The 20,333-nt window shown below is 35.3% G+C and overlaps 1 protein-coding gene across 11 annotated transcripts in view; it reads right to left on the bottom strand.

Annotated features, from left to right (window-relative positions):
- UTRN (utrophin) overlaps positions 1-20,333 on the bottom strand; it is a 460,160-nt gene that overhangs the window by 32,623 nt on the left and 407,204 nt on the right. For all 11 annotated transcript variants that reach the window (XM_033093589.1, XM_033093581.1, XM_033093608.1 and 8 more), the window contains 3 exons: positions 19,713-19,870; positions 17,545-17,711; positions 12,726-12,837 (listed from right to left, as the gene is read on the bottom strand). In XM_033093589.1, the coding sequence (XP_032949480.1) occupies positions 12,726-12,837; positions 17,545-17,711; positions 19,713-19,870 (437 nt within the window). The remainder of the gene's footprint in view (positions 1-12,725; positions 12,838-17,544; positions 17,712-19,712; positions 19,871-20,333) is intronic.

Raw genomic sequence — 20,333 nt, 5'->3', positions numbered from 1 at the left:
CTTTAGCTAACTGCATTCAATCCATGGAAGAACAAAGCAAAACCAACCAACCATCTAACCAACAAACAAACAAAACCTACCTGCCTCCTGAAAAGTTATACATCAGTGGTTGAAATAGTTTCTAATAATGCTCAAATTTAATATTCAAAAAAAGTGTATACTCATACAGAAATGGCACATTTTTATTTCCTCATCAATTTTCATACTGAGGAGAAAAACGACCACCAACAGTTGTACTATAAAGGCACTAAATACACTTATGCCATAAACTTTAGGCAATATTAAAAGAAAAAGTGAAAAGTAATTCATTACATGGGAACAGGTACTATATTCAGGTTAGTAGAATGTAATTCTTTAGTTGGGATAGAGTTGAGAAAATGAATTAAGCCTATTTTCTCACCAAAAAATGTAAAAGGTATTTATACATATTCGGTCAAATGCGCTATCCAATGGCGGTAACTCATATTTCTCTGCTTTAAAGTGCTAGAACAATGACTTGATAAAAAATGAAAAAAAGGACCACCCACCTAGCATAATGAATATAATGTAACTCAACTCTTTCCTCACACGAGGTATACTACTTTGTTCTTACTCTTTTTCAAGCAAATAACTATATCATGCTATGAAGATGAAATTGAAAGGATCACTCATTAATACATAAATTATCCAACATTTTAAATTATCTATGCATCTTGAAAGATTAGGTTTTCATCTATTGCAGTAAGAAAAGAAAGAACAAAAGATTTTGTAGATCTCATTACAGGAAATGAGGGTAACATATTGGCATAGAACTCTGCGCCTTATAAATAGCTTTCCTTCAATCTCTTTTTGCCATCAAGGACAGAGAGATTATCATTACTTTTATGACCCATAAGGAAACTAAGGCTCTCAGAGATCCAGACCTACAAGGTCAGTAAGGAGAAAGCTGCTCTTGCAAACCTGGGTCTTTTTTACCACACCAGCACTATGCCACTTCTCGCAGAAAACTGAAACAGTTTTAAGTTTTGTAAGAGGAAAAACACAGAGCCATTGACTAAAATACCTATCATTACATTCTGGATTTTCCCTGCCTTTTATATTAAGTACTGTTAAGATACCTGTGGCTGATTTTTACAAAATTCATATTGAAATCTCCAATCTACAACTAGATGGACCTCACTATCTAGAGAACAAAGGGAAAAATTAAAATTGCCAGCTTTTTGACCACCCAGAGACAACCACTCTTAAAATGTTTGTAACTGGACTGATCTTTTAAAATCCTTTTTATTGTAAAATAAAACACAGACATATAAAACTAGGTACAACAAATGCACGGCTTAATGAATCATTCCAAGGTGAATACCCTCACTTAGGAAATTAAACTTTGCCAGACGTTCCAGAAGCCCCTTCCGCAGTCATAACCCCTCCCCACTCTCCCTAACATTATCCTCATTTTTATAAGTAAGGATAACTTTTCTGTGTTCTAAAAATCATTTTATCACTCCAATGCCTATCCTTAGATACCATAGTTCAGCCTGATGCATTTAAAAAGTCTGATATATTTTAAGTCACTTTTAACCTATAGGTTTCTCTTCCATCGTTGTCCTTTCCTTACAATTTATCTGTTGGGAAATTAGGCAATTTAACCTGTAGACTTCCCCAGAGTCTGTATTTTGCTGATTGCACATGCAGCATGTTTCTCAGTGCTTTGGATATCCTGCAAATGGGCAGCTAGATCCAGAGAATTCAGCAGACTCGAGTTTGATCTTATGGCAAGATTATCAATGATGTCTGGTAGGACTGCAGGAGACCCGTCATGTCTGTTGCTCTCTCGTAGGTGATGCTAGCAGCTTCCATGCTATGTTCACCTAATGGGGGCTTCCACTGGCGACATTCTAATTCTATCATTCATTTACACTGACTAGCTGAAATAATTTTATAAAGACACACCCTCTCACCTACTGTTTAGTCACTCAGCAGCAGAGTTCATTCAGGAAAGGTAGGATGATGTGTTTAATTTTTCCCTTTTATGGACCAATTTTCCCACTAACACATTAGTTTCCTATCGTAGTCCAATGACCAACATTTATTTTTACTTTTAAATATCATTATGAATTCATAGAGTTTTAACATATTTGATAAGTTATGATCTATTGAAATTAGTATCATTACTGAAGCTCAGTTTGTTCCATTTTAGGCGAGCAGGAGCCTCTTCCAGTTAGCCCCAATTCTTTCATAGGGACATCAGTTTTCCTGTGTCCTTTACTAGATACAAGAAGGTTGGTTTTTCTGGATATAAAATCCTTGGCTCACGTATTTTTTTCTTTGAGTTTCTTAAATATGCTCCTCCATTTTCTTTGGGTATAAAGCATTGCTGTTGAAAAGTCTGATGATTATTTAATTTTCTTTCCTTTTGAAGTAATGTTTTTCCTTTTGTTTAAATGACCAAAGGATTTTTTCTTTTACTTTACAGTCCAGTAATTTTACTAGAATATGCCATCGAATATGATCATTCTGAGTCCATGTTCTCAGGCATGTAATCGACTCTTTTAGAACATAATTTCACTTTTTCATTTCTGTTTTCTTGCGGGGGGGAGGGTTTTTGAATTTTCGTTTTTAGTGTTTGTTCTTACACTGAGTTTCTTCTTCTTCACAGTACAAATTGGCAGTTTGTACTGCCAATGATAAATAGTCACAGAGATGTAAAGTTCAGCATAGGGAATATAGTCAATAATATTGTAATAACTGTGTATGGTGCCAGGTGGGTACTAGACTTATCAATGGGATCACTTTGTAAGTTATATAAATGTCTAACCACCATGCTGTACACCTGAAACTAACATAACATTGAATGTGAACTGTAATTAAAAAATAAAAATTTTTAAAGATTTTAATTAAAAAAATACATGGTTATAGCTTGGACTTCTTCGATGATCACATGTTTCTGGCATGCTTTATTTGTAGTGATATTATTTTATTCTTATATCTTTCTTTTATAATTGTCTTATGTGAGACTTGATCTTGATACTTTCTGTTGCTCAATTTTTTTTAAATTAATTTTCCCAAACTTTTAGAATGAAGTGGAGTTCAGGAAAACTTTTCTTAACTTCACAGAGCTCCCTCTTCTTTTGCTTTTGTGGGGTACTCAAAAATAGGGCACTTGAGTTTGGGGATTCCCTGGCCCTGTTGCCCTCCCCTACTTTGGACTAGACCATTTCTTTCTTTCTCCTCCGTTGCTCTAACCTGCTCAGTGTGGTTCCATTCCTAGCAGTTTATCCAGTGTGAGGCTCTCTCCTAGAAGGAAGGCCTGGTGGTTCAGGTCTAAGAGCCCCAGAGGCTCAGGGCCTCCAGCACCTTCAGGGCTTCTCATCTGGGCTCCTCCCAGGTTCTAAGCTGTGTTTCCAAACCGACCCTGTGAGCTTTCACTGAATACCTATTGTCTATCTTGGGTTCTCCAGTTCTCAGGCACCTTTGCTTCCCTTTCTTACCTCTTATAGATATCTTGAAGGTTTTGTGGCTGGAAATGGCTTGTTTTCACCCAGATTTATTTTGGGGATATCGTGTTACCTAGTTCTGTTATAAACATTGTTCAGGGGGTTGATTTTGCTATCTACCGTGTTTCCCCAAAATTAAGACCTAGTCGGACAATCAGCTTTAATGCATCTTTTGGAGCAAAAATTAATATAAGACCTGGTCTTATTTTACTATAAGACCAGGTATAATATAATATAATATAATATAATATAATATAATATAATATAATGTAATGTAATGTAATGTAATATAATATAATATAACATAGTATAATATAATATAATACTGGGTCTCAATTAATTTTTGCTCCAAAAGACGCAGTAGAGCTGATTGTCTGGCTAGGTCTTATTTTTGGGGAAACACGGTAGTTTCTCTGTCTTTTTTTATGTAACTACTTTACAAATGGGAAGAAAATGGCAAAGGCAAAAGGGATTGAAAAAATCCAAGCCACTGCTACCGCCATCTTTCCCAAATCCTTCTGGATTGATTTTTAACAAGCACATAAGAACTCACTTACCCAAATGAGGACTGTCCTTCAAATTGTCACTTTTGGAAAACTAATGAAGGTGAGTCATTGGGAAAAATATTTTAGAACTAAATTTACACAGACAAACGGGCATGTAAATACTCAAAATTATACTTCCCTTCTCTATGCTGCTTTTAAGAGTGAGATAATAATGAAAACATATTTGGATAAGAAGAAGTAATTAGTTCTCGACTTGCTCCCCACCAACTAATACAAATGAATGAATACAATATTTAAAAAGTGTTGCTAAATTATAAAATCTATCTTGAGGTAAGTCCATCCATTTAACTCCCTAACAAAACCCTAAAAACTCCTGTGTAAGCTGGCATCAGATGATTTTTCACTCTTGAGTTCTATTTTGCCAACCGAAGTTGGGAGTATTTTAAATTTTCGTCCATTTAATTCCTTGATTGAGAACAAATGTAGACCTCATATAGAGCAAAGTTTAGTTAATCTACCTTTTGTTTGTGTCTATATCTCTACATATAAATGCTTGTGTATTAGTCTACATCCATGTTCATATTTCAAACTGTATATTATCATAATTGCTGATTTCTATGCATTATTGAACTTCAAAAATATTGATAGATGACTACAAGTCTTTTTCTTCTCATTAATGTGAATCACAAGATGCAACAAGGCTAAGGTGCAAAAAGAAAAAATCTAGAATTCAGAAATGTTAATCCTCATAGCATTATAGCCGAATAGGTCTTTGAATAAATTGCTTTACCACTTCAGCTCAGAAAACTCTTATTAACACCAAAGATCATAAAGCAAAACATAAAGTGGGGGTATTACAATGATGTCAAATAACCTAAAGGCCAAAACACCCAATTTCTAATTACTTAGCAACTTACATAAAACACCAAAAAGAACTGCAAATACAGAAACAAAACCATATTGATTTTAAATCTCCCCCAAATTTCTTTGGTCAATTCATAACTTGGGATGGCAGAATTATCTAATTCCTTAACAATTACTTCTAACATTAGATTTTTAACTGTTGACTGCAAATATAAGTAAGTTATAGACACAGGAAAAGAAGTCAAAGAGGAAAATCAAAGTTATATAAGAAACAACACCGTCATTTGGCATATGAGTAGAATTATAAACATTATCAGTTGGATCAGGCATAAATGCAAAAATCCTTGTTGAACAGCATACTCAGTAGCAAAATTTACTTCTTAAGTATAGAAGTTAATAGTACCAAATGCATACTACTAAGGAATACATTTCATTATCATATATGACTTATTTTAAAGACAATTCCAATAGTTTTTAAAAGTTGCAAAACAACTTCTCAGTTTTGATTGACTTGTAACAAGTTGAAATTCAGACATGTTAAATTGCATGGACAAGATGAAATCATTCAGAGAAGCTGGGAGCCTTTTCAAGTTCTAATGGAAAAATATGAAACTAAAGGATTAGCACTAATTAACAGAATCACCAAGGCATCAAGAATAAGCAGAGCAATAAATCATTAAAGTAAAATGAATTTGGTCCAACCCTCACCTTAAGAGCTAATGACACACTCTAAGTGAACAATGTAAGGTGGGCCTGAACTGAAAAACCACTCTGGGATGCTGAGGTCAGAGAAATCTCAGTGATACTGTGCTTGTTGCATATTGGCAAACATCTCAGGTCTCATCTGAGGAATCAAGACTGCCAAACACAAACTATACTGACTCAATATAGAGCTTTTCTTTTTCTTTTTTTTTTTTTAAAGTTTATTGGGGTGACAATTGTTAGTAAAATTACATAGATTTCAGGTGTACAATTCTGTATTACATCATCTATAAATCCCATTGAGTGTTCACCACCCAGAGTCAGTTCTCCTTCCATCACCATATATTTGATCCCCTTTACCCTCATCTCCCACCCCCCTCCCAATATAGAGCTTTTCAAAGAAAGAATCAGCATTTTCTTATATTTGATTTTTATAGTTCTACAGATACACTGATGCCAGCAGGGGTGGAGAGGAGTGGACAAAACAACTATTTCTTATTTTTCCCTTTGTTCTTTTTGATTCTTGCCAGCAACGTGTAGTTAAAAAAAAAAGGAACGTGATTTCACTTAAACTTTAAAAAGAAAACGTTTTCTATATTTTTTCCACTAGAAAACTGATTTTTCTAAAGTTTCTACAAACACTGAAACTATTTGGTTTATTTCTCCACCTATTAATCAATATGGACAAGAATATGCTGGAACTTGTTGCTCTGAAAGTCACATGCATTTGCTTTGAAAATGCAAGACAAATCTGTTTGAGGTCTTATTAACTTAATAAGCTGTTTCCCATCTAGGTATATTTTTCCTGTCCTCCCCTCTACCCACCAAAATCTCAATAAAACTATCAGTACAAGCTAGTCCTGTCCAGAACAAGTGTGTAAGCAGCAAATTTTGCAATGATCCCACCCCAACAATTTGCATGCTGGGGGTAGATGATGTTGCTGACCTTTCTGACAATACAATTTGCAAATATCCCTTCCCTTCTCCTTGAGCTAACATCCTTCCTATGCTGCCTAAACCTTTAGTTCCTGATATGTGTATTGACCAACGGGGAAGTCTTTTCCTATTGTCTTTCCCCATTTCTCCTTTTTCCTCTACATGGATTGGGCCACTACCCCTCACCAGATGCACATAGATTCTGTCTGTTTACCTTTCTTTCTTCATTATCATGGACTCTGTTCTTCTACTTATGAACACATTCCCCTACATCTTGTTCAAACTGAAATTTCAACCTTTCTCCTTCAGTGAGTCCTGATGCTCTCATGGTACCACTCTGTCCCCTATAATCACCTCCATTGTGGGCTGTATAATCTCTCCCTCACAAATGCCAAGAAAAAGAGATGTGTACACTATTTTTCCCTTTGTCTCAGCCAGAACACCAACTAAAATCAATGGGCCTGTCCACTCCCCTTGGACTGGACTTGGCCAGACGTAGCTACTAACTGTCACTTCTGCAGACATACTGATGATCTTCAAAAGGCAAATCTCATCTCTTTAACCTTTCACGTCCCACTTCGACCACATACTGGGATATGGTCGTACCTCAGGCCCCAACGTAAATCAAAACATCTTTCAGTCCCAAGTCTCTAACTTGGAAAAAAATCTTTCACTGACTTGAACCTTCTGACCCTTGCCCCTACTTTTTAAAATATAAATCAATCCATTCTTGCCCCCATGATCTTGATCTCTAGCCCCTCAATACCCTTCGAGACTTCTTCAGCATGGGGCTAGCACAAATCCATCCCAGTATCAGTAACACCTTTGAATCCTTTACTCCCTTAGCCTTTAACTATACCTTCCATCTTTTAATTCCAAAGTGGCTGAGCAGTCATGGAGTCACAGGCTGCACATCTCTGCCAATTAACCTCAACTGCACTCTTGTGGCAATGTAGCAATCAATTTACTCATTTCTTGGTGACTCATGCCTGCCCCCAGGAAAAACTCAAAACGTTTTCCATTCTCCTTCATATTTAACACTATGCAGCTCTCTCTCACTGTCAGCAATTGCAAAAAGTCGTATAAATCATATGTGAAGCACACCATCCTCTCTCTCTAATTTAAAGGACTATTACATGTCCTAATGCACAAAACTGTTTCTAAATTGAATAAAATGTTGGTTGTTTGCAACAGAAATGGTGATGGTTGTTTAAAACGCTCCAGTGAGGGTGATTTTCATTGTGAAATTAAATGAAAATAATATAAAATGTACCTAATTTAAAAATAAGTGATAATCTCCAAATTCAAACATGTAGTGCTGAGGTAATAAGAAAAGCTTTTGATCCTTAAGCTTGGTCATTTAAAAAAATGTTACAGTTTTATTGAATTTCTCCACATAGAGGTCTTCTCTCCGTCATTATAATTTCTCTCTATCTATAGTCCCCAGCAACATGCCTGGTATATAACGGGGTTCCCCATGAATATAAGATTCTAACACACAGAAAACATGTGCTCATGTGCTAAATTGGGTATATATTTCCCTAACGGAGTTAAATCACAAAATCCATGCCACTAACTTTGAACGAATCATTTACCTTCTCTAAGACTTAGTGTTTTCTTTAAAATGAGAATGAGTTAGATGATCTCTTAGATCCTTTCAGGCTTTAATATTCTATAATTAGTGTTTATATCGTCAGACATGAGCTCATTTAGCTTTTATGGATCAGAATTAACCAAGCCAGGTAAGAAAAGAGTCTTCAAGAAGTTAAAAAGACAACGGAGGAGGCAAAGCCACCACACAAAAAACAATAGAAGAAAACAGAATCAAATATTAACTGGTGAAGTAGAGGCTGTTAGTAGAAATCAGCAAATAATGTACTTTGGTGAGCAGAAAGCACAGGGGTTTGGGAAGATTTCACATACAAAGTAAGAGTTGAGCTGTTTTGTGAAAAGGCGGGATTTGAATGAGTAGAGCGAGAACGGTGATAGGCACTAAATAAATGTAAGGCCACATTGTCTGCTTTAGATGAACTCTTACTTAGGTTAATGGAAGAATTCTTAAACGTACAACTTTGGACTAGAGAATGGTCAGGGGAAATAAGAGTGTTTTAAAAATCATGTTTTAGAGAAAAATTCCACTTCATTTCTATACGTAAGTGTTTTATCATCGATTTCATAAAATACCTTCATCAATTATGATAGATACTTCATACGTCATTAATCTTCCTACATCTAAAGACAAATATTGTCATAGATAATAAACTGATACGTTCCAAGAAATATTTCTGGAGCTTCGAGGGTTTAAGATAAGGCAGAATTCTAACTTTCTGAAAGACTTTAATATAGAAACATTGAAATTCAGCTAAAAAAGGAACTTGAAGGGGAAAGAAATCAAGTCAGGAATAATGACTACAGCATTTTCCTAACTATAAATGGAGATGGACTATGAGAAATACAAACGTAAAGATCCATCTGGAAAGGTCTGATCCATTTAATACTCCCGTGGTGTTTGTCACTGCATTGAAAACTGCATACTTACGTGCATTTTCTAAGGAACATATCAAATGAGTTTAAGGGAATGTTGGGTAAAAGATGGATGCACCATAAATAAAGCTCACTTAAAAGAGAAATGATGGAAAGCAGTTAAATCAAGTAATTCATTAATATTACATTCAAGACTGTGCCATTCAAAGGCTAGTCATTTTATCAAAAGTTGTGGGGTCAAATACAGAAAATAACTTGTCACTAGAGATAATTTATGAGTAGGATGCTGATTAAGATCACCACAAAAACTTCAGTAAGGGGCAAAGGACCTCTCAAAGCATGTCTGCAGAGAGAAGTTGACCTGTACAATGCAGGGTAAGCTGTAATCTTAGACACGATAACAGTGACTTTGGGAAGACTATGTCACAAGAAGTGTTTTACGTAATTTACACATTTAATTTAAAAATGGTTGTTGGATCATTTATCTTGTTTTTTAGATTCCACATATAAATGAAATCATTTGGTATTTGTCTTTCTCTGTCTGACATTTCACTTAGCATAATACCCTCTAGGTCCATTCATGTTGCACAAATGGCAAGATTTCATTTTTTTCTATGGTCGAGTTATGTATTTCATTATATATATATATATGTATATATATATATATATATATATATATATGTATATATATATATATATATACACACACACACATATATATAAATATACCACATCTTCTTTATCCAATCATCTATTGATGGATACTTGGGTTGCTTCCATATAAACAAACAAACTCATAGATATAGAGAACAAACTGAGGATTGCCAGACGGAATGGGGTTGCCAGATGGGGGTGCTGGGTGAAAAGGGTGAAGGAATTAAAGAGTACAAATTGGCATTTACAAAATAGTCACAGGGATGTAAAGTACAGCTTAGGGAATATGGTCAATAACATTGTAATAACTATATATGGTGTCAGGTGAGTATTAGACTTATCAGGCATCAGTTTGTAACTTACATAAATGTCTAACCACTATGCATACACCTGAAATTAATATAATATTGAATGTCAACTGTCATTGAAAAATATAAAAAGAGGGAAAAAAAATAAAAGGAGCCTAGTTTAGAAAAAAAAGGTTTAAGACCAAGAAAAATAGTAATTTTATACATCTTTGCTTACTTTATACATGGTTAAATATGTAGTCATTTCTATACATCTCTAACATATATTCACTCTATGATTTTTCCCATTTTGATATTAACTATACAGTTTCCAAAATTTCTAGCTATGATTATGTAAATATCAATACTACATTTCTTCCCAATCCAAATTCCTTACAATGACCCACAGGGTTCTGTATCATCTGATACCTGCCTTTCTCTTTAATCCCATCTCCTGCCACTCTCCATTCGCATCTCTTTCCCACCCGAGGGCCAGCTTCATAGATGTGTGACCTGGTCAGTTGCATGTGTCTGTGCTTAGAAATGTCCTGAGCTTGGCTTAATGCTCTGCTGTTGTCATCCTGAAAGTTGTAGTAATTTTTTAACATTTCACTTTGCTCTGGGCACTTCAAAGTATATAACCAGTCCTACCTACCGCACTCCCCTTACAGAATATGCTCTACTTTCTTCTGTGCCCCTTTCGTGCCAACTTTTTTCCTACCTCCAGACCATCTTGTGTGCTGTCTCTTCTTCTGAAATATCCTTCCACTAGTTCTCTGTACAGCTGATTCTTTCTCATCCTTCAATCTCAACTGTTAACTTCTCAGACTTGATTTTTTTAATTTAAAAGTCTCTCCTCTAATCTTCTTTCGCGTTATCCATTTATTTCTTAAAGGCACTTACTACAATCTGTAATCTCATTTGTTTCCTTGCTCATTGACACATATCCCCTGTTCCTAAATGTAAAGTAGCAGGAGAGTGAGCAATCTTATCTATTTCGAAACTACGCTGATGAATTATCAGAGCTGAGAAAAATATGACACATGGTAAGTACTCAATATTTATTTGTTGAGTGAATAAATATATTAATCATAGTAATAAATGGTGCTCCAAAATTTTTCTTAGGGAAATTTTGTTTACCAGTTGAAATTATTATGCACTGTGGGTATTTCATTTATAGTTCTGCAACATTGTCTAGAGGTTTCTTCTCCACATACAGGATACCTATTTATTTGAGAAGATACCTCAGAATGTAAGTGAGATTTACATGTGTATATTTTATACGGTTTTCTGCCTTTCTGTCAATTTTTGATCCAAAAAGTAACTCAGTTCCCTAAACCAAAGAAAATGTATAGCTCTATGAATAAATATTGGTTCACTCTTTGGAAAGAGACTAAAAAATAGCTGTTGAGAGAAAATGAAGATAACTTCAGAAAAAATAGCTTTATATCAAAAGAACAACAAGAATCAGTACCCAATGTTAGTGAGGCTATAGTAAAATCAGGACATTAACAACATGTGTTAATAATGTAAAGTGGTATAAGCCTCTTTTGGAAAATGACATGAAGTATTTTGGCCATGAATATACTCATATTCATTGACCCAGATTATCCACTTGTAGTACTTTATTCTATGGAAACGCAATTTATGTAGTATATGGAAAGAGATCTCTTCACAAAGACATGTGAGTATTGTTTATAATATTAGAAAATTCAAAATAAGCTAAATGTCCAAATTTAGGGGGCTGGCTAGATAAATTAGAATCATTCACTCAATTAAATATTCTGTAACAAGGAAAAATTATACTGTGTGACAACATGGGGGAACACTTACTATACAACATGGTCAGTGAAAAAAGCAGGATCAAAGTTACATAAATATAAAAATAAAATCTTAAAATCAGAGACATGGAAAAGTATTGGAAGGTAGCTTATTCAGGATTTTTTTAATTTCTCCATTTTCTACATTTTAGATAATGTAAATAAGTAATTAGGAAATCTTTTTAAATATGTCTAAAAGAAACATGATTTCTCATTACATAGTATAATTTTCAATATAGGACAGCATGAGCTCTTAAAAGAGTTTGCTGCCAAGAACGATGTCTAACATCAAAGCACAGATGTAAATAAAATTTAATTAGTTAATTTTTCTAAAAAAGGTATAATTATTCTGTGTTAATGAATTCAACATACATTTACTTAAAGCAAAACAAATATGAATATATGGTTAAGCAATCTTAAAAGCCATTTTTTCCCAAAAAAAGTTGTCTAAATAAGTTGAATTTTATTTTAGACACTGGTTAATTCACGAGCAATACATTAAAAATAACCCCCCATATGAAAGTCAATTTGGGGAATGTAACCAATAATGTAAAGATTTCATAGGGTATCCGATGGACACCTGTCTCATTAGGGAGACCACCTCAGGGATGATGTAGATGCCTGATCACTGCACTGTACACCTGAAGCTGAAGCTGAATAATAGTGAATGTCAACTACAAATATATATATATATATATATATATATATATATATATATATATATATATATATATGGTTACAAGAAGTGGAGTATAGCATTAGGAATACAGGCAGTGGAAATGTAATGACTATGCGATGTCAGAGGGGTAGTAGATTGGGGGAGGGGGTTATCACTGTGTGAGGGATAGAAATGATAAATGTCTAACTATGACATTGTTTTGTACACCTGAAGCTAATAAAAATAAATAAATAAAAATAAAAATAAAAATGGGGAAAAAAATAAATAAATAAAATAAAAATAACCCCCCCCAAAACAAGAAATAGTAGCGCAGTACTCACAGGTATACAATATTCCACCATTGGATAGTGTAATTTGTGACCTTTTGCTGTTCGGCCCGAAAAAAAGCAACTTTGGCAGACATCATAGTTAAAATGCTTTAGGCTTCTATATCTAAAGAGAAGAAAATAAAATTCATTGGCTTGCATGCCTATTATTCAGTTCAAATCAATCATCTGTGGAAGGAATTTCATTCATCCAAATCACCACGGAAACAAATGGTACGAGTATATTGGCTACAAATGTGGAATTTGCTTAGTGACACAGTACATTGCCCTTCATTTGCAGAATCTTACTTAGAGGAGTGAAACTCTAAATTTTAAGTTTCTGTGGGTTAGAGTGGAAAACACCTCCCAGATCCTCCATCTCCCAGAATGGCAGGTAATAACTAAGAACATAAATAAATCGCATCTACAGAAAAAAAATATTAAGTAACAGGACTAATAGAATGAAAATGGAAACAAAATGTAAAGGTTATGTGAAGTTAATATGGTAAATTATTAAGTGCCGAGTAGCTTCTAAAACGACCTGAAAAAATCACTTGCAAATTGATCTCATGAAAATTAATTGGCATATACCACATCCAGCTTATTTTGACAGGAAAACAATCAGTGTGAAACATTCACCTACACTAATAATGCTCCTTGACCTATCGGCATGGGTTGAAAAATATGACTCTCTTCTAAATGGAGTTTTGTTTATTGCTGATCACTCCATGGCAGAAAGCCACTCTCCCTTTCTTCACTGGTACTAGACCCTTGCACTGTGGGCAGTGTGCCCTGCTAACAATACATTTCTCAGTCTCTCTTGTTGATGGTGGTGACCAGGGCAATGCAAGTCAAAGTCAGTGGGTGAGGTTTCCAGTTGGCATTTCAAGGAACTGACTCAGTTGGGAAGAAACATGTTCCCTCTTCCTCCTTCCTAGAAAATAAACCTGACATCAAGAAGGGCTATTCTGTTAGCATGAAGTGACTTTGAAGATGGAAGCCACATGTTAAGGATGACAGACAATAAAGCCAGAACTAGACAAGGGGGGATGTTGATCAAAGGGTACAAACTTTCAGTTATAAAAGGAATAAGTTCCGGGAATCTAATGTACAGCATAGTGATTATAGTTAATATACTGTATTATATACTTGGAAATTGCCAGAAGAGTAGATTTTAAATGTTCTCACCACGAAAAAGAAATGGTACTTATGCGACACGATACAGGTGTTAGCTAACATCATGGAGGTAATCATTTTGCAGAAAGTGCATCAAATCAACATGTTAGACACCTTAAATTTACACAATGTTATACGTCAATTATATTTCAGTAAAGCTGGGGGAAAAAATGATGAACCCAGATGCCTGGGAAGCCACCATTCAATCTTGGATTCCTATCTTAGAACTTTTTTTTTAACATGAAAGGAAACTAAGCTTCTAATTTATTTATGCTTCTATTAAGCAGCTGTATGTTATCCTAACTGAAACAATTCCCGACTAGTAAAACATTCTGCAAATCTAAGATTTCATTCAAATTTAATTTGGAAGTAAATAAAGAAAAACTCTAGCAGTATGGATAAAAGTTCAAATATATATAGATATCTATATATATATATATCTAAAGTGGTAGCTTGATACAGAGTCAAGCTGGGTGAAGTTAATGTTATACCATAATGCTTATACTCCTTTGCCTTTATTTCTAGAGTTGGTTTGTTCTTCTTCCTTGCAGCTTAGAGAAAGAGATAACCCTTTACCTAAGAGCTAATCAGACCCACTCTGTCTTGGCCCTGTTGTATTATTGGAATTGTTCTTACATTGACTCCTCCATGCATAATCTTTGTATAATCATTAAATTGCCATTAGTTTGAAGAAAACTTTGCTTAGTCTCATTAACCAGGTATCAATCCCAGACATATTTCTCCTTCATTCAGAAATTAAACATTTTAGATAGACTATGTTCACAAAAGAGAAAACTGGGAAAATATATATGTGCAAGTAAAAGGAAGATGATACATCACTGCTCATCTTACCATTTTCAATACTGACCTATTTTCTTCAAGTTACAGCTAGATTCGTTGAGCAAGTGGTTTGCACACACTGACCTACTGATTTTTCTGAGCCTGAGACTTGCCTCCCATCCTTATCACAACATGGATTCAGGAGAAGTCCTGAATTTTAGAGAGAGCCTCTAAAATTCAGGACTTCTCCTGAATCAAAGGTCTGTTCTCACATATGATCTTTAGAATCTCTGCTACACCTAACAAACACCTCTACCATCTTTCTAAAGCCCTCTTTTTGATTTCTACAACATCATGATTCGTTACTTCTCTTAAGAATCCCGATCATCTTCTCTCCCTCTTTTCAACCCTGCCTTCTATTGAGCATCACTGCTCTTCAGGCTTTTCTGGCATTTCCACTCCATGGAACAGTTTAAGGACAGCTCACTAAACATTTCAGTATCACTTGTAGGCTGAGTTACTCTCCCACTAATGGTCATTAATTATTGGTAATAATAAGAAAAAAGCTAACATTTATTGAATGTCTGCTCTTCCTGTGACAGGTACTGCCTGGTCATTTTTCAGGTATTAACTATTCCTGTAATGAAACACTCACAGAATTTGAAGTTGAAGAAACTCAGGTTCGGGAAAGCCAAGTAACTTATCCAAAGTCACCTAGTTACAACAGTCAATCCAGGACTCAAACCTAAGCAGCCTGACGCCAGAGCCAGTTCTCAATACACTGCCTCCTGAATATCTTGCTGTAGCTTTGGTCGCTGATGACCGGGTCAACTCCATACTTTATATTAGAGATATCTACATATGAATTTTACATTAATATTGGAAACTGAAACACGTGAAATTCAACACTTAACATAGTTCACTTTTTGTAACTGTTCTTTCATTTTTCTCTTATGAAACATTTCAAGTTTATTCAAAAACAGAGAACAATATAATAAACATCCATGCACCCACATCTCAACTTTGATAAATCTTAATGTTATGCTGTAGTTGTTACAGGTCATTTTCTATTTAAGAAATAAAGCTTTAAAGGTATAATCAAATGCTAATATTTTTTAGAGTCTTTTGTCCCATCCTCACTCTCCATGTCCACAGCCTCTGAGAAATCTGGTCCCATAACACATCTCTGGGCTATAGCAATAGCTATACATGGCCGGTTTTATGCAAGCCAGTCTACTTCCCAAGTCAGTTAATCTGGATGCTTCCTGTAGTTTTACATTACTTTTTATATAAGATATAATGTTTTTGGTCTAATAAGCAATGAGTTAAATCAGCTGTTCTGTTCAGTATCATCTAACTGCTTCTTAATGTCAAATCTCTCCTCTCCTAAAAATCTAACCTGCTTTTTAAAAATACCATATTGACTAAGAACATGAACTCCAAAGTCAAAAAGATTGTATCTGAACCCTAGCTCTGTGTTCACTTATTGGATATCTGGACTTGGGCAAGTTGCCTAATCTCTGAGTCTTAGTTCTTTCGTGTATAAAGAAGAGATAATCCTACCAATATTACAGGGTTCTTACAAAGAGTAAATGCAACACATTTTAGCACAATGCCTGGCATACAGTAAGCACTTGATAAATAGCAGCGATTATTAGCTCCGATGACTGTATCTCTCATTTGGATTGTCTTCCCACTAGTATCCTAAGCTTGCCACATTCCAACTACTTCCTTTCTGGTCTGTTCATCTGTATCTACGAGGTACTTCAAATTGAGCCTCTTCAAGAAACCTGCTACATTTAAACCGTATCTTTTCCATCCTCCCCTTTGCAACATTTGTCCTTTGATTTCCACTGGACCATGCTGTCATCCTGGCTGTCAGTCTCATGCTGATTCTGCTTCACACCGACCACCTGCCTTTTCATCCTCTGAGAATATACATCTTCACTGGTACCAAGGCACTCTGAACTTACAACACTTTAGAGAGGCTCCCTGACATACCACAATTTACGGAAGAATGGAAAATCTGAGTTCTATTTCTTAGTTAGCGTTCCACAGAAAATGCAATGATACTCTTCATACAAACAAAGTTGATAAAGTCAGTCAAATGAAAACAATTCTGTTTAATTGAAGATACTGATACTGATACTATACACAACAAAACCAGTAATAGATTTTCACATTAAACGGGCCATTTTCTAGATTGCCATTTTCGAGATTCTTCCCAGAAGAGAAACATATTATAGTTATGCTAAAAGGTCTAATGCATACTCCCCTAAAGACAAAGAGGTGAAAGGAACATGAAGCCAAGGTACTGCACCCTGGGGCAAACCATAAACCCTGCACAGTCCATTTTGGGGCCACAAACTAATGAACCTGACACACTGATTACATTAAAGTATGGCATTTAGCAGCATTCCTTCAGTGAGGGTGAATAGTAGGGTTAATCTACTTCACACAGAATTTGGCAGAAGTAACACAAAGTAACTCGATTACTTCTCAGTTAGAATTTATATTTTGCTCTCTGCTTACTAAGTTTGATCCCAAAGGCCTCAGAACATCACCAAATTCCATCAGGGCCACTCATTGCAGTCATCATGAATGAACATTTGTGTGACCTACACAAATAGAAATTCAGAAAAATCTCCTTCTGGAGCAAAATAATACAAATAACAGGCTTAATGATAAATAAGCTTCATGTAGTGGCTATAAGATGAAATGCCATTTTCAGATAGCTGGAATATACAGAACATCTCCTTTATTTAGGAGGCAAACCCCCAAATGGGAATAAATGAAAGGGATGACGGACACACACTGCGACGATACAAACAGAACAGAACATAATCTCCTGCTGCCCCTGTTTGTAGACCCACCTTACCTGAATCCAACAATTGGACATTCTTTACAGATGTTGCATTTGGCCTGATGTTTGGCAGTCTCAGCTGCTGCCACTCGATGTAAAACCGGCAGCCAAACCATGGACTGTGGTTCCAGACGCATCCAATCTATAAACTCTTTCACACTTATCTCTGGCTTGTTGTTATTCTGGTGAGGAAACACACATATTGAAAGTGAAGAAAATTTCTTCCTTTAAGTTGCAGCAAGTGTTGTTGCTTCATAATCTGAAAATCTGTGTACAATTATACATAGTTCTTTCCAGGTCGGAGAAATCACAAAACATTTAAAGTTCTTCAAGGAAAGAAAATTCTTGAATTTAAAAAGAGAAAAAGCAGAAATTGTCATATAGAAAAAAGAAAAAAAAACATCCCAATACCTTAATATACTCAGCTTTAAAAAAAACAAAACAAAAACAAAACCCACACAAGTTACTCTTGCCACATAAACATTTTAATTCCATGCAATTCATTTATCTAAGACAGTAAAAATTTGTGAAGCTAAAAACTCATTGATAGCGCCCTACACTCGAAGGCCATGATAAGTGCCAAATAAAAAAACTGTTACTTCTGTGTCCTGTTCCAGTCCTGTTATAACATCACTCTGGGGGCGCATATCACTGTGAATGAACTTTGCCAGATTTCCAAATTATGAATTGCATGAAATGTCTTAGTCTTTCTTCAAATCTTAATATTAAGTAATTTTTATACATGCAAAGTTAAATTTATACCAACATCTTTCTTCTGCTTTTGTCAAGGTCATTCTACAAAACAGCACATGGGAAAATAATATTTAGAATTTTCATTTGGTATGTTTTGTATCTCTAAAACAAGAAAAAGGACCATTATAAAACATAATAACCCATAACATTAATTCTCCTTAAAGAGATCGTATGAGCATTTTTTTTTTCTCAGCAATGATAAATCACTGGTTATGCTTTGGGAAAATAGCTGTAGGCTTGTATTTTATGCGTATTTACAACACCAGTAGTAATACCCTGTTTACCTGAAAATAAGACCTAGCCAGGCAATCAGCTCTAATGTGTCTTTTGGAGCAAAAATTAATATAAGACCCAATATTATACCGTACTATATTATGTTATATTATATTATATATTATATAAGACCCGGTCTTATATTATATAGTAAAATAAGACCGGGTCTTATATTAATTTGTGTTCCAAAAGACGCATTAGAGCTGATTGCCTGGCTAGGTCTTATGTTTGGTGAAACACGGTAGTTCTAAAATACTTTTATATGCAGTAAGTATTAAAAAGAGACTAAAATGCTTTTCCAGTTTAACATGAGTAACTTAGATCAGTATGAAATGTTATACATCATTCTCCTTTAGTTCACATGTTCTCAAAAAAAAGACTGTTATTTTAATAACATCTTTAATGTATGTATTTTAAAAATGTTGCCTACAAGGAAGTCAGGGCATTTTTATTCATTTATTTAGCAAATATTTATTAAGTAGCTATGATGTGCAAGGATACAATAGTAAGAGGAGAGAAACAGTCCTTCTTCATGGAGCTTAGGTTTGTATTGAAGAAAAAACACACTGACCAACCAGTTATACAATTCAGTATGTAATTATAATTGCAATGAGCATCATAAGAAGGCAGAAGCAATTCAGGTAAGATAGTGGGACACATAACCTCATCTGAAGGGGTGTGAGAAGGATTTTCAGAGGATGTGAGATTCAAGCAAAGACCTAAGGACTGAATAAGGATTAGTAATGAGAAGGGGGCTTGTGGGTGGAGGGTATGGAAGAACATTCTAAACAGAGTTTATACGTTCAAAGGCAGTAAGGCAGGAGTGGAGGGGCTAAAACAGTGCGGCTGGAAAGCAGAGAGCAAGAGGGGACGAGTGCCAAAAGATAGCACCCGGGCAAAGGTAGGGCCAAATCACAGCAATCTGATGGCACACGTTAAAGATTTTGGATGGATACATTGAGAAGCAGTAAGTCTCTTTGAGGCCGTGGCTATTTCTTGAATCAAATACACTGTAAGGAATAAAACACAAACTTAATGGGACAGTACCCAACCTCTTCTACATTAGGCTCCAGCCCAAGTTCGCCGTTCCATTTCTCGGAACATCCTCAAAACCCTTTCCCGACATACCCTGTATACCAGTGATCCTTCGTGTTTACCTGTTGGAAGCAGCTGCGAACACTGGGTTCAATGTTACTGCCTCCAAAAGCCGCTACTTCCCCCAGCTGCCGCGGGATCTGGATGGCATCGTGAAGTAAGAGGCCGAGCTGCCTCTGGTCACACATTTCTGTCGGCCCCGCCACTTCCTTAAAGAGATCTATAAGGATGAGAGGCCAGAGGTTAACTTCCATGTGCCTACAGTATTCTTTTACGCAAAACATATCTTTGGTTATGGGGATTGAACAATGCAGATTTAAACAGAAACACAGGAACATGAATCAGACAGTCGTCTCCTGAATTATGACAACCTCGAAATTCTAATCACTATAATCAGGGACTGTTTCACCCACATGTTTCTTAGGGCGACCTATGTTGTATGTCAATACATGGAAGTACACCAATGAATACAAATTTCTTTTTCAAATGGCACATAAATACATGTGGGTTCATTCAATGGTCTCAATAAGGATTTCCTTTCTTATTGAGAAAGCATTTCCTTTCTTATTGAGAAAGACAAGTGAGCCAAAATGAAGCTTTCTTCATGACTTGTCAAAGGGATAAATGTACCTTAAGTAGCAAATCTTTAAATGTTAACACATTTGCTGTCAAATTTTGTGTTC

Source organism: Rhinolophus ferrumequinum, chromosome 3 (genome assembly GCF_004115265.2).
Source record: "Rhinolophus ferrumequinum isolate MPI-CBG mRhiFer1 chromosome 3, mRhiFer1_v1.p, whole genome shotgun sequence".
NCBI lineage: Eukaryota > Metazoa > Chordata > Mammalia > Chiroptera > Rhinolophidae > Rhinolophus > Rhinolophus ferrumequinum.
The sequence above is the reverse complement of the archived record's forward strand: the minus strand, read 5'-3'. Positions and strand labels throughout refer to the sequence as shown.